The sequence below is a fragment of the Colobus angolensis genome, unplaced genomic scaffold (assembly GCF_000951035.1).
Source record: "Colobus angolensis palliatus isolate OR3802 unplaced genomic scaffold, Cang.pa_1.0 Scaffold74, whole genome shotgun sequence".
Lineage (NCBI taxonomy): Eukaryota > Metazoa > Chordata > Mammalia > Primates > Cercopithecidae > Colobus > Colobus angolensis.
The window spans coordinates 10,014,768-10,029,282 of NW_012121154.1; the positions used below are offsets into that span (position 1 = coordinate 10,014,768).

The following is a 14,515-nucleotide window of genomic DNA, read 5'->3' on the forward strand; positions in this document are numbered from 1 at the left end:
AAAAAAAAAACTCCCAAATTTATAAAACAATTACTAATAGGCCTAAGAAATGAGATAGACAGAAACACCATAATAGTGGGGCACTTGCAAAACTCCACTGACAGCACTTAGAGAGGTCATCAAGACAGAAAGTCAACAAAGAAACAATGCATTTTAACTATACCCTGGAACAAATGGACTTAACAGATACATACAAAATATTTCATCTAACAGCCACAGAATACACATTCTATTCAATAGTGCATGGAACTTTCTCCAAGATAGACCATATGATAGGCCATAAAATGAGCCTCAATACATTTAAGAAAATTGAAGTTATATCAACCACTCTCTTAGACCACAGTGAAATAAAACTGGAAATCAGTTCCAAAAGGAACCTTCAAAACCATGCAAATACATGGAAATTAAATAACCTGCTCCTGAATGAGCATTGGGTCAAAAACAATCAACATGGAAAATAAAAAATTCTTCGAACTGAATGACAATAAATGACACAACCGATCAAAACCTCTGGAATACACCTAAGGTATAGTAAGAGGAAAGTTCATAGCCCTAAATGCCTATATCAAAAAGTCTGAAAGAGCACAGACAATCTAAGTTCACACTTCAAAGATCTACAGAAACAAGAACAAGCCAAACCCAAATCCAGCAGAAGAAAGGAAATAACCAAGATCAGAGCAGAACTAAACAAAATTGAAACTAACAAAAATACAAAAGATAAATGAAACAAAAAGTTGTTTCTTTGAAAAGGTAAATAAAATTGATAGGCCATTAGCAAGATTAACCAAGAAAAGAAGAGAGAAAATCCAAATAACCTCACACTGAGAAACGAAAAGGAGATATTACAACTTACACCACTGAAGTACAAAAGATCATTCAAGGCTAATATGAACACCTTTATGCACATAAACTGGAAAACATAGAAGAGATGGATAAATTCTTGGAAAAATACAACCTTCTTAGCTTAAATCAGGAAGAATTAGACATCCTGAACAGACTAATAACAAGCAGCGAGATGGAAACGGTAGTTTAAACATTACCAACAAAAGGCCGGGCGTGGTGGCCCATGCCTGTAATCCCAGCACTTTGGGAGGCCGAGGCGGGTGGATCACTTGAGGTCAGGAGTTTGAGACCATCCTGGCCAATGTGACAAAACCCTGTCTCTACTAAATACACAAACATTAACCAAGTGTGGTGGCGCATGCCTGTAGTCCCAGCTACTCTGGAGGCTCAGGCAGGAGAATCACTTGAACCCAGGAGGCAGAAGTTGCAGTGAGCTGAGATCACACCACTGCACTCCAGCCTGGACAACAGAGTGAAACTCTGCCAAAAAAATTACCCCCACAAAAAAGCCCAGTACCAGATGGATTCACAGCAGAATTCTACCAGACGTTCAGAGAAGAATTGGTACCAATCCTTTTGATACTATTCCATAGGCTAGAGAAAGAAGGAACCCTCCCTAATCCATTCTATGAAGCCAACATCGCCCTAATACCAAAACCAGGAAAGGACACAACCAAAACAGAAAACTACAGACCAATATCCTTGAAGAACATAGATCTAAAATCCTTAAAAAATACTAGCTAACTGAATCCACAAGATATCAAAAAGAGAATCCACCATAATCAAGTAGGTTTCATACCAGGGTTGCAGGGATGGTTTAACATACGCAAGCCAGTAAATGTGATACACCACATAACAGAATTAAAAACAAAAATTACGTGATCATCTCAATAGGTGCAGAAAAAGCATTTGACAAAATCCAACATCGCTTTATGATTAATATCCTTAGCAAAATCGGCATATAAGGGACATACCTTAATGTAATAAAAGCCATCTATGACAAACCCACAGCCAACATAATACTGAATGGGGAAAAGTTGAAAGCATTCCCTCTGAGAACTGGAACAAGACAAGGATGCCCACTCTCACCACTCCTCTTCAACACAGTACTGGAAGTCCTAGCCAGAGCAATCAGGCAAAAGAAATAAAGGGCATCCAAATCGGTAAAGAGGTAGTCAAATTGTCCCTGTTTGCTGACAATATGATTGTTCACCTTGAAAACGCTAAAGTCTCCTCCAGAAAGCTTCTAGAACTGATAAAAGAATTCAGCAAAGTTTCCAGATACAAGATTAATGTACACAAATCAGTAGCTCTTCTATACACCAATGGTGACCCAGCTGAGAATCAAATTGAGAACTCAATCCCTTTTATAATAGCTGCAAAAAAAAAAATACGTAGGAATATACCTAACAAAGGAGTCAACTTGGACTCGGGAAGGGGAACATCTACAAGGAAAAGAAAGACCTCTACAAGGAAAACTACAAAACACTGCGGAAAGAAATCATAGACAATACAAACAAATGGAAACACATCCCATGCTCATGGATGGGTAGAATCAATATTGTGAAAATGACCATACTGCCAAAAGCAATCCACAAATTCAATGCAATCCCCATCAAAAAACTATCATCATTCTTCACAGACTTAGAGAAGACAATTTCTAAAATTCATCTAGAACCAAAAAAGAGCCTGCATAGCCAAAGCAAGACTAAGCAAAAAGAGCAAATCTGAAGGCATCATATTACCTGATTTCAAACTATATTATAAGGCCATAGTCACCAAAACACCATGATACTGGCATAAAAATAGGCACATAGACCAATAGAACAGAACAGAGAACATAGAAATAAACCCAAATACTTACAGCCAACTGATCTTTGATAAAGCAAACAAAAAGATAAAGTGGGGAAAGGACACCCTTTTCAACAAATGGTGCTGGAATAATTGGCTAGCCACATGTAGGAGAATAAAAGTGGATCTTCATTTCTCACTTTATACAAAAATCAACTCAAAGTGGGTTAAGGACTTAAGACCTGAAACTATAAAAATTCCAAAACATAACATTGGAAAAACACTTCTAGACATTGGCTTAGGCAAGGATTTCATGACCAAAACCCCAAAAGAAAATGCAATAAAAACAAAGATAAATAACTGGGACCTAATTAAACTAAAGAGCTTTTGCACAGCAAAAGGAACAGTCAGCAGAGCAAACAGACAACCCACAGAGTGGGAGAAAATCTTCACAATCTATACATCTGACAAAGGACTAATAACCAGAATCTACAACAAACTCAAACAAATCAGTAAGAAAAAAACAATCCCATCAAAAAGCGGGCTAAGGACATGAACAGACAATTCTCAAAAGAAGATATACAAATGGCCAACAAACATATGAAAAAATGCTCAACATCACTAATAATCAGGGAAATCCAAATCAAAACCACAATGCGATACCACCTTACTGCTGAAAGAATGGCCATAATCAAAAAAAGAAAAAAACAGTAGATGCTGGCATGGATTTGGCGATCAGGGAATCCCACCTACACTGCTGGTGAGAATGTAAACTAGTACCACCACTATGGAAAACAGTGTGGAGATTCCTTAAAGAATTAAAAGCAGAACTACCATTTGATCCAACAATCCCACTACTGGGTATCTATGTAGAGGAAACAAAGTCATTATTCGAAAAAGATACTTGCACATGCATTTTTATAGCAGCATAATCTACAATGGCAAAATCATGGAACCAACCCAAATGCCCATCAATCAATGAGTGGATAAAGAAACTGTGATACATATATATAGACACACACACATACACACAAATGGAATACTACTCAGTCATAAAAGGGAATGAATTAACAGCATTTGCAATGACCTGGATGAGACTGGAGACTATTATTCTAAGTGAAGTTACTCAGGAATGGAAAACCAAACGTCATATGTTCTCAATGATATGTGGGAGCTAAGCTATGAGGACACAAAGGCATAAGAATGATACAATGGACTTAGGTGACTTGGGGGAAAGAGTGGGAGGGGGCGAGGAATAAAAGTCAACATATATGATGCAGTGTATACTACTTGGGTGATGGGTGCACCAGGATCTCACAAATCACCACTAAAGAACTTATTCCTATAACCAAATACCATTTGTAACCCAATAACTTATGGAAAAATTAAATAAAATTATACTTAAAAAATAAATTATATCAAGTGGCTGATTGGATTAAAGAAAACCAAGACCTAACTATATGCTGCCTACAAGAAACTCACCTCACTTGTAAAGTCACACATACACTGAAAGTGAAGGGATGGAAAAAGATAAAGCACATGAAAACCAAAAGTGAGCAGGAGTAGCTATATTTATATGAGACAAGACAAACTTCAAGTCAAAAGCTCTAAAAAGAGACAGAGAAGACCATTATATACTAATAAAGGGATCAACTCAGCAATAAAACAATTATAAATATATATGCACCCAACACCAGAGCACTCAGATATATAAAGCAAATATTAGAGCTAAAGGGAGTGATAGACCCCAATGCAATAATAGTTGCAGATTTCAACACCTCATTGTCAGCACTGAACAAATAATCTATATAGAAAATCAACAAAGAAAAATTGGATTTAAACCATACCATGCACCAAATGGACCTAACAGACATTTACAGAACATTTCACCCAACAGGTGAAATGCAGGATACATGTTCATCAGCACATGAAACATTCTTCAGGACTGACCATAGGTTAGAAATAAAACAAGCCTCAAAAAAAATTTTTTTTTTTGAGATAGAGTCTCACTCTGTTGCCCAGGCTGGAGTGCAATGGTGCAATCTTGGCTCACTGCAACCTCTGCCACCTGGGTTCAAGCCATTCTCCTGCCTCAGCCTCCCAAGTAGCTGAAACTACAGGCATGTGCCACCATGGCCAGCAGATTTTTATATTTTTAGTAGAGACAGGGTTTCACCATGTTGGCCAGGCTGGTCTCAAACTCCTGACCTCAAGTGATCCGCCTGCCTCGGCCTTCCAAAGTGCTGGAATTACAGGCATGAGTCACTGCGCCCGGCCTCCAAATTTATTTTTTAAATCAAAATCTATCAAATATCTGACCATAATGGAATAAAATTAGAAATAAATAATGAGAACATTTGAAACTATACAAATACATGGAAATTAAACAACATGCTCCTGAATGACCAAAATGAAGAAGAAAGAAATTAAGGAAGAAAAAAAAAAAATTCCTTGGAACAAATGAAAATGGAAACACAACATGCCAAAATGTATGGGACACAGCAAAAGCAGTAGTGAGAGGCAAGTTTATAGCAACAAATGCTTATATGAAAAAACTAGAAAGATTTCAGATAACCTAATGATATACCTCAAGCAACTAGAAAATCAAGAACAAATCAAAGTCAAAATTGTAGGAGGACACAAATAATAAAGATTAGAGCAGAAATAAATGAAATTGAGAGTAAAAAGCATACAAAAGATCAACAAAACAAAAAGTTGGTTTTCTGAAAAAAAATAAACACATTCAACAAACCATTAACTAGACTAAGGAAAAAAGAGAGAAGACCCAAATAAATGAAATCAAGAGCAAAAAAGGGGATGTCACAACAGATACAAAAAATAATTCCAGGGTACTTTGAATTACTATACATCAAGTTAGAAAACCTAGAGGAAGTGAATAAACTCCTTGACATATACAATCTGCCAATGTTGAATAGGGAAGAACTAGAAAACCTGAACAGATCAATACAAAGCAATTAGATTGAATCAGTAATAAAACGTCTTCCACACCTGTAATCCCAGCACCTTGGGAGGCCAAGGCAGGTGGATCACTCAGGGCCAGGAGTTTGAGAACAGCCTGGCAAAACCCCATCTCTACTAAAAATTCCAAAAATTAGCCAGGCATGGTAGTGCATGCTTATAATCCCAGCTACTTGGGAGGCTGAGGCAGGAGAATCACTTGAACCTGGGAGGCAGAGGTTACAGTGAGCCAAGATTTGGCCACTGCACTACAGTCTAGGTGACAGAGCGAGACTCTGTCTCGAAACGATAAAATAAAATAAAATATATAAAATAAAATGTAAAATAAAATAAAGTAGTCTTCCAACAAAGAAAAATCCAGATGGCATCATTGCTGAATTCTACTGAACCTTTAAAGAAGATTTTTTTCTTACATAGGTAAATCATGTAATGCTGAAGTTTGAGGTACAAATGATCCTGTCATCCAGGTAGTGGGCTTAGTACCCAACAGGTAGTTTTTCATCTCTCCCCATCTCCCTCCCTCTTCTCCCTAATAGTCTGTTGCTTCCACCTTTATATCCATGTGTACTCATTGTTTAGCTCCCACTTTTAAGTGAGAACATGTAGTATTTGGTTTTCTGCTCCTGTGTCAATTTGCTTAGGTCAGTGGCCTCCAATTGTATCCATGTTGCTGCAAAGAATGTGATTTTGTTCCTTTTTTATGGCTGTATTCCATGGTGTGTATGTATCACATTTTCTTTATCCAGTCCAGTGTTAATGGTCATCTAGGTTGATTCCATGTCTTTGCTATTGTGAATAGTGCTTTGATGAATGTACAAGTGCACATGTGCTTTTAGTAGAACAATTTATTTTCCTTGGGTATATACCCAGTAATGGGATTGCTGGGTTAAATGGTAGGTCTGTTTTTAGTTCTTTCCAAAGTGGCTGAACTAATTTTACATTCCCACCAGCAGTGTTAAGCATTCCCTTTTGCCTGCAACCTTACCAACATCTTTTTTTTGTGTGTGACTTTTTAATAATAGCCATTCTGGCCTGGTGTGGTGGCTCGTACTTATAATCCTAGCACTTTTTGGAGGCTAAGGCAGGAGGATTGCATGAGGCCAGGAGTTTGAAAGCAGCCTAGGTCATATAGTGAGACTCCATCTCTACAAAAAATAAAAATATTAGCTGGGTGTGGTGGTGTGCACCTGTAGTCCCAGCTACTCAGGAGGCTGAGGTGGGAGGATCACTTGAGCCCTGGAGGTGGAGGCTGTAGTGAGCCGAGATCATGTCACTGCACTCCAGCCTGGGTGATAGAGTGAGACTCTGTCTCCCAAAATAAATAAAATAAAATAAATAAAATAAAACAAAACAACAATACTACCCAAAGCAATCAACAGATTGATTGCAGTCACTATCAAAAAACTAATGGCATTCTTCAGAGAAATAGGAAAAACAATCCTAAAATTTGTATATAACCACAAAAGACCCCAAATCGCCAAAGCAATCCTGAACAAAATGAACAAAGCTGGAGGTATCACACTACCACATTTCAAATATACTACAAAGCTCTAGTAACCAAAACAGCATGACACTGGGATTAAAATAGATACATAGACCAACAGAACAAAATAGAGAATCAAGAAATTCATTCACATATCTATAGACAACTGATTTTTGACAAAGGCGCCAAGAATACTCATTGGGAAAAGGACAGTCTCTACAATAAATGGTAGTGGGGAAACTGGAGGTCCTTAAACAGAAGAATGAAACTAGTCCCCTACCTCTGACCCTATTTAAAAATCAACTCAAAATTATCAAAGACCTAAATATAGGACCCAAAACCATAAAACCACTGGAAGAAAACATAGGAGAAATGCTTCAGGACATTGGCCTGGGAAAATATTTTATGAATAAGACCTCAAAACATAGGCAACAAAAGCAAAAATAAACAAATGAGATTACATCAAACTTTAACCTTCTGCACAGCAAAGGAAACAACAGAGTGAAGATAACCTACAGAATCAGAGAAAATAGTTGCACACTACTCATCCAATAGGGGATTCATATCCAGAATAAATAAGGGACTCAAATATCTTAACACCAAAAAACACTACAAAAACAACAATCTGATTTAAAAATGGGCAAATGACCTGAACAGACATTTCTCAAAAGACATACAGATGGTCAACAGGTATATGAAGAAATGCTCAACATCACTAATCATCAGGGAAATCAGGGAAATAGAAATAAAAAAAAAACATCATGAGGTATCATCTCACCCCAACTATGATAGCTATTACCAAAAAGTTAAAAAATAACAAATGCTGGTAAAGATACAGAGAAAAGGAGCTCTTATATACACTGTTGGTAAGAATATAAACTAGGGAAGTCACTATGAAGAATGATATGGAAGTTCCTCAGAAAACTACAAATAGAACTAACATATGATCCAGCAATCTCCCTACTGGAAATTTATCCAAAGGAAAGGAAATCAGAATATTGAAGAGACATCTGCACCTCCATATTTACTGCAGTGCTATTCACAATAGGCAAGATATGAAATCAACCTAGGTGTCCAACAACAGATAAACAGATAAAGAAAATGGGAGTTATACACACACACACACACACACACACATATACACATACATATGCATACACATAACGGAATACTATTCAGCCACGAAAAAGAACAAAATCCTGTAATTTGTGGCAACGTGAAAGGAACTGGAGGACATTATGTTAATTGAAATAAGCCAGGTACAGAAAGTTAACCACCACATGTTCTCACTCATTTGTGTAAGCGAAAAACTGTTCTCACTCATGTGGAAGCTAAAAGTAGAACAGCGGATACAAGAGGCTGGGAAGATTAGGGGAAAGGATGAGGAAAGGAAGGAATGGGGTAGATTTGTTAATAGACACAAAATTACAGTGAAATAGATGGAATAAGTCCTATGTTCTATACTACTGTAGGATGACTATGGGTAACAATAATATATAGTTTCAAACAGCTAGGAGGATACTGAATATTCCCAACACAAAGAAATGATAAAGTTTGAATGTATATGCTAATTACCCTGATCTGATCACTATACATTATATGTACTGAAACTTCACTATGTACCCCATGAGTAGGTACAATTATTATTAGTCAAAAAAAATAAAATGAAAAAAATGCAAACAGCCATGACAAGTTTCACTACTTTACATAATTTAGATTTACCAAGATTAAGTGCTACTTCTTATTCGACAAAGTGAGTTGTGCCTTTGCAATACTTGAGATATTTTCCTTTTCAGATAGCCATTGTTTCTTTTTAAAGTGTGTAGGTTGAACAGTGTTTGTTTTTTCTTTAATAAACAAAGACCACTCTGCCAATTTCTGTACTTCATTGAAAACAGATTTATTTTTAGTGCATTTTTATAGCACCTTGCCAACTACAAATTTCTGGAATGTACTCAACATAAAGAGTGAAAAAGAAAATATAAGCAATTTAAATATATACTTTGACATATAAATGTAGGACAGTTCTGTGTCCTGTTCGATGTCATGAAAGGTATAGTAGTTGGTAGGTAAAAAGAAACCATGTTGTACTCTGTTGTTGACTAATTGTGGTTACCTTACTTATCAATAAAATTAGAAGTATTATGCTCACATTTTTCACCTGTGGGTACAAGGAAGCCTGGTTGAAGTCCTCTCCTTGAGAGGCCTGGATTTGTTCACCTACTCAGATTTCAATTGGCTTTATAACAGGTTTCCTTATGTGCCTCATATTGGCTCCAGGTTCACTGGGTTTAAAAGGAGCCAAAGCACCATAAGGTTTTGGCAAAGGAAGAGTGGCCTCTGCTTCTGGGATGTAGGCATTTGGACGCTGCTCTGCAGTCGTGTAAACACCATTGGGCATCTGGCGATTATCTGCTTCCAAGAACTCCTGCAAAGAATGATTTTTCCTTTTCAGTTCTCTAAAAACTCTGGTGAAGTCACTTTATCCTTAGGTCCCAAAAGACGCAGCTGGCCTGGACAGTCTTTGACTGTGCTAGCTGATACTCCCCAAAGGGATGGGAGGAGTAGGAGGGTGGAATCACACCACACACACACACACACACACACACACACACACACACACACACACACCCCTCATTGGAATGGGCTGTATTGCTTCAGCATCACATTATTCCTGGGGTTTAGGGTTTTTCAAAGACTGCTTCGTGGGTCCTAACTGTGTTTCCACCTCAATGTCTGTCATCAAGCACTAATTATTTTCCTGTTTTTGACAAAGGCAGAGCAACATATTTCCTTTGGTAAGTCACTGGTGAGCAAATGTTACAGTGGAAGAGATAGAGGAGTAAAGTGCAACCAGAGGAGGAAAACGGTCACCAGCTTGCTCTGAGCCTCAACGTTTTCGAGACTTTGCCTGTGCCTCTGGAAAACAGAGTAATCACTTACTGCACTAAAAAGCCCTCTAATAAATGGCAGTGGGACACCACAGGTAAAATCCGAATGCCCTAAAAGGAACAGTCCCAGGTGGTGGGGAAATTAGAAATCACGTAATTTACACCTGTGCTCAGGTATTCCTAGTGTGTTTTGAATGCAGTTTTGTCTTGGGTTCAGGAGCAAATAGGGACCCTTTTGGTGACATCCACTGGACAATGTGAGTGAGTTGTACATCTGGAGGATGTAGACTCCTTGGAAAGAGACACCTAATTCCAGTCTAAGAATATTGACAGGTCATGGGGGTAGGCAGAAGATCTGGTATCTAACTTGCAGGGGGAGTCAGTGATAGACCTAGTCTTGGGCCAGAGGACTAAGGTGGGAAAATAAAGGGGGGGCGCTGAGGCCTACGATGTACACCCAGCATCTGCAGAAGGCATGGCAACTATAATGTGGGTGGAGGCCTCACTGTGCCACAGCGGATGAACATGGAACAGTCAGGTGTGGTCTGAGCAGTGGTGCCAAGACAGAGATTGGAGACTTATAGACAAGACCGATGCCAGCCTGGTCATCACTATGCTGGTGGAAGGCCATGACGTTCAGCCTTGGCAGCCCAGGATGTAAGGCTGTGGGGTGGGCCCTGTGCTTGCTAAGTGTTCTTCAGTGAGTATTGTGGCACTCTGGATTACTGCACTTTGTTATCTATAGAATATCTTAAACACACTTCTAATGACTATTGGGACTGTGTGTGGTAGAGTGGGGAAATTTTTCTTATACTGTGGGATGAATGACCCCCTGAAAGCGGCCCCTGCTGGCACCCTTTAGAAATGCAATACAGGAGCCAAAGCCTACCTGAGACTTTTCAGCGATGGCCAAGGCATGCATTTCTTCATCTCGAAGGACCTTCAACCATTCTTTCTCAATTTCCTTATTGAGTGGCAGACCTTTTTCTATCCTGGAATTGCAAGTGAAGATGAAGTCTTCTTTCTCCCTGACTTCCTTTTGGAGTTCAATGGTTAGGGCTTGTTTCATGGACAGCTCAGCAACAACAGCCATCATTTTCTCAGTTGCATTTTTTATCCTTCTTTGATAGCCATTCATCTAGAATTAAAGAGCCCAAGGCTTAGTCTATGTATGCGGTCCACGAAGACTTAAAATGGCAGGCTGCTGGCCGTCCATAATGGTGGGGTGCATTTTTGCCTGAAGGAAGGAGGGTCTAACTTGGAATTCACAGAAATTAAGAACTGGAAGAGACTGCAGAGATTGAGCTGAATGCCCTGGTTGTGTAAGTAAGGACAAGGAGAGAACAAGAAAAGGATTTGTTTATCTAGTTACTAGATTTCAAGGTGGATAACATTAAGGAGAATAGTTTAGTGCCCATTTTTAAGCATTTTTAAGAGGTGAGAAGGAGGAGTGAAAGGACTTTTTTTTTTTTTTTTTTTTTTTTTTTTTTGAGACGGAGTCTCTCTCTGTCGCCCAGGCTGGAGTGCAGTGACGCGATCTCAGCTCACTGCAAGTTCTGCCTCCCGGGTTCACGCCATTCTCCTGCCTCAGCCTCCTAAGTAGATAGGACTACAGCCATGCACCACCACACTTGGCTAATTTATTATTTTTGTAGCAATGGGGACTTGCTGTGTTGACAAGACTGATTTTTAACTCCTGGGCTCAAGCAGTCTTCCTGCCTTGGCCTCCCAAAGTGCTGGGATTACACGCATGATCCACTGTGCCCAGCCAAGAGTGTTCTTGATGCTTAAATTCTAGCTTAATTTGACGTTATTAGTTTGTCACTTATCCAGGGGAAAAAATCTGGTAGAACTAATGTTACTCTTTGCTTATGTAAGATGATCAGCAGAAGTTCTGCATCTGAAATGACTTTTTAAATGAAAACCGTCACACTGACATGTTGGCGTCATTGATAATTCCTGGTGTGCATCATTACTAGGTCAGAAACATGCATGAGCCGAGCTGGGGAAAACTTAGTCAATAACTTAGAATGAGAGCTGTTCCTGGAGTGTTTTGTCTGTTTGTTTTGAGACAGGTTCTCACTCTGTCACTCAGGCTGGAGCACAGTGGTGTGCTATCAGCTCACTGCAACCTCTGCCCCTGAGGCTCAAGTGATCCTCCCACCTCAGCCTCCCAAGTAGCTGGGACCACAGGTGTGCACCATCATGCCTGGCTATTTGTTTTTGTATTTTTTCTAGAGATGGGGGTCTCACTATGTTTCCTAGGCAGGTCTTGAACTCCTGAGCTCATGTGATCTACCCGCCTTGGCCTCCCAAAGTGCTGGGATTATAGGCGTGAGCCACTGTGACCAGACCTTTTTTTTTTTTTAAACCTATTAATATCAGCTATTTAGCATTAATACAGTTAAAAGATAGGACTAATTGGAAAAAAAAATCTCAAAAGGCAGGAAAGAAGTAAAACTGGAATTAGGGGTTCCTGTAATCTCTCTGTCTTACAAATGGTAGAATCCTTTAGTGTGATAGCCATAGTGGGGCAGTTCAGTGGTGACACCTTCTACCTGGCAACACCCACTAGTTCCTCCTACCTTGCCTTATTTTTTCTTCACATCATGTCTCACTGCTGATATGATACATGTTTTTCTCTATTTGATTACGGTCTGTCATCCCGTAAGAAAGTACTCTTTATGAGGACAAGGACTATTTGTTTTACTCATCATCGTAGTCCCAGTGCTCAGGACAGTGCTTGGAATATAAGAGGCACGCCTGTCCTCAAATTAAAGTTGAATATTTTCTGAATGAAGGAATGAATGAACTCTTAGTCTGTTTCATTCTTTGTTCTTGGACCAGGATAAATGGGGACATGCAAATGAGCTTCCAAATACTACACCTAATGTTGAATACCTTCCTCTCCTAAAGAGCATATCCGGTCACATCTGTACCTCTGCTTAGAGGAATGTTACGGCTAGTGATTTACCTGCCTCTGAAAATGTAATAACTGATTATTATATACAAATTTTGCCTCCTTAATGGTAGGTAATATAAATTTTTATGACTTCTATACTGAACTAATTTTTAGGAAGCATGTCTCGAATAAAAATGACTACCACTAAAAACTTCAATGAGTCATAAGTTTTGCCATTTTTATTTGACTTTTATGCTTCGGCTTTGACAACTTCCACTAACAGACTGATCAGTCCAGCAGCATTGGTGCAATTCACAACTTTAAGTCATAAAATAAGAAATGCTAAGACTTAGATAAGCTAATGCACTTTGAGTGAATTATCATGTCTGATGTTTCTTTAAATGTTGCTGCCTTTCCTTTTTTAAATGAATTTCCTTTTCTTTGGGGGGAGTCATTTTCCACTTAACCACTGCACACTTGAGTGTGTATGTCCGTCTGTGTAACTAGCCAACTTCCCTTCTCTTCCATAAATTAGAAAACAAAGCTTCATATTATTCTGGGTTGCTCCAAGTCTTAACTGAGATTTCCCACTTTCTGCTCCCACTTCTGTTGGGAAATTTGCAAGAGGAGCCATAAGCTATCTAGGAGGAGTGAGGACTTGATGAGATGTGCAGTCTTATTGAATGTGGCTAGGCCACTTATGTGTTCAACTATGTAATACTTGCAACAATTTCGGCTATCACACCCATTACACAGATGAGAAAATTGAGTTTTAAGATCATTTATCCATCTTTCTCAAGGCCATTTGCTAGTTTTGATAAATCATAGATCTGGAATCTGAATGTCTTTCTACTTTCCAGTTCTGCCTACTATGAGATGATCATTTCAAATGGAGGGGGCAGTGAAAGCTGGGGAGGAGGAAGAAGCCAATGGAGAGCATGGAAGGTAGGAAAAGGAAAGGGGAGAATGATTGTTAGACTAGGACTCAGCTGTGCTGGAGCTTTCCTGGCTGTGGAAAGTGGCCGCTATGTACATTTCTCTAGCATTACTGTTGCCTTCCAGGCAACCCTGCCATCAGCTTTGATAAGTCAGGCCTCAGTGAAAATGACTTCCCCCAAGGAAAGGGAAATTCATTTTGCAAAAGGCAGGCAGGCAACATTTATTTAAAGGAATATCAGACATGCTAATTCAGGCAAAGTGCATGAACTTAACTAAGCCTTAGCATCAGTCCAGTGGCAGACGTGCGACTCACAACTTTACCTTAGTTTATGAAGCAAAGTTGTGATTTGCATACCTGCCACTGGCCTGATCAGTCTATTCATAGAAGTCGTCAGAGCAGAAGCATAAGAGTCAAATAAAAATGGCAAAGATAGTCTAAGATTTACAATCATTTCTTGTTTAGTGTGCCACATGTGCTTCTGAAACAGAACTGGTTATTATTCATCTTGTAAGTGTTTTTCTAGGGTCTGGTATATGCTAGGCATTGGGGAAATTAAGAACAAGGAACAATTGCTGCCCTCGGGAGCCCACGGTCTCTGGTGTGGGTATTACCATTATCTGTTTTCATCTGTCTCTCCCTACTAGACCCTGTGAGCTTCCTATGATGTAAACAATGTGTCCCTTCCT

The 14,515-nt window shown here is 39.0% G+C and overlaps 1 protein-coding gene across 1 annotated transcript in view; it reads right to left on the reverse strand.

Annotated features, from left to right (window-relative positions):
* Nucleotides 1-8,976: 8,976 nt before the first annotated feature.
* The window catches only part of CCDC146 (coiled-coil domain containing 146), a 186,793-nt gene continuing 181,254 nt past the window's right edge, over nucleotides 8,977-14,515 (reverse strand). The window contains exons 18-19 of the mRNA XM_011927719.1: nucleotides 10,877-11,125; nucleotides 8,977-9,524 (exon numbers count right to left, since the gene is read on the reverse strand). Coding sequence (XP_011783109.1) covers nucleotides 9,321-9,524; nucleotides 10,877-11,125 — 453 coding nt within the window. The 3' untranslated portion in view covers nucleotides 8,977-9,320. The remainder of the gene's footprint in view (nucleotides 9,525-10,876; nucleotides 11,126-14,515) is intronic.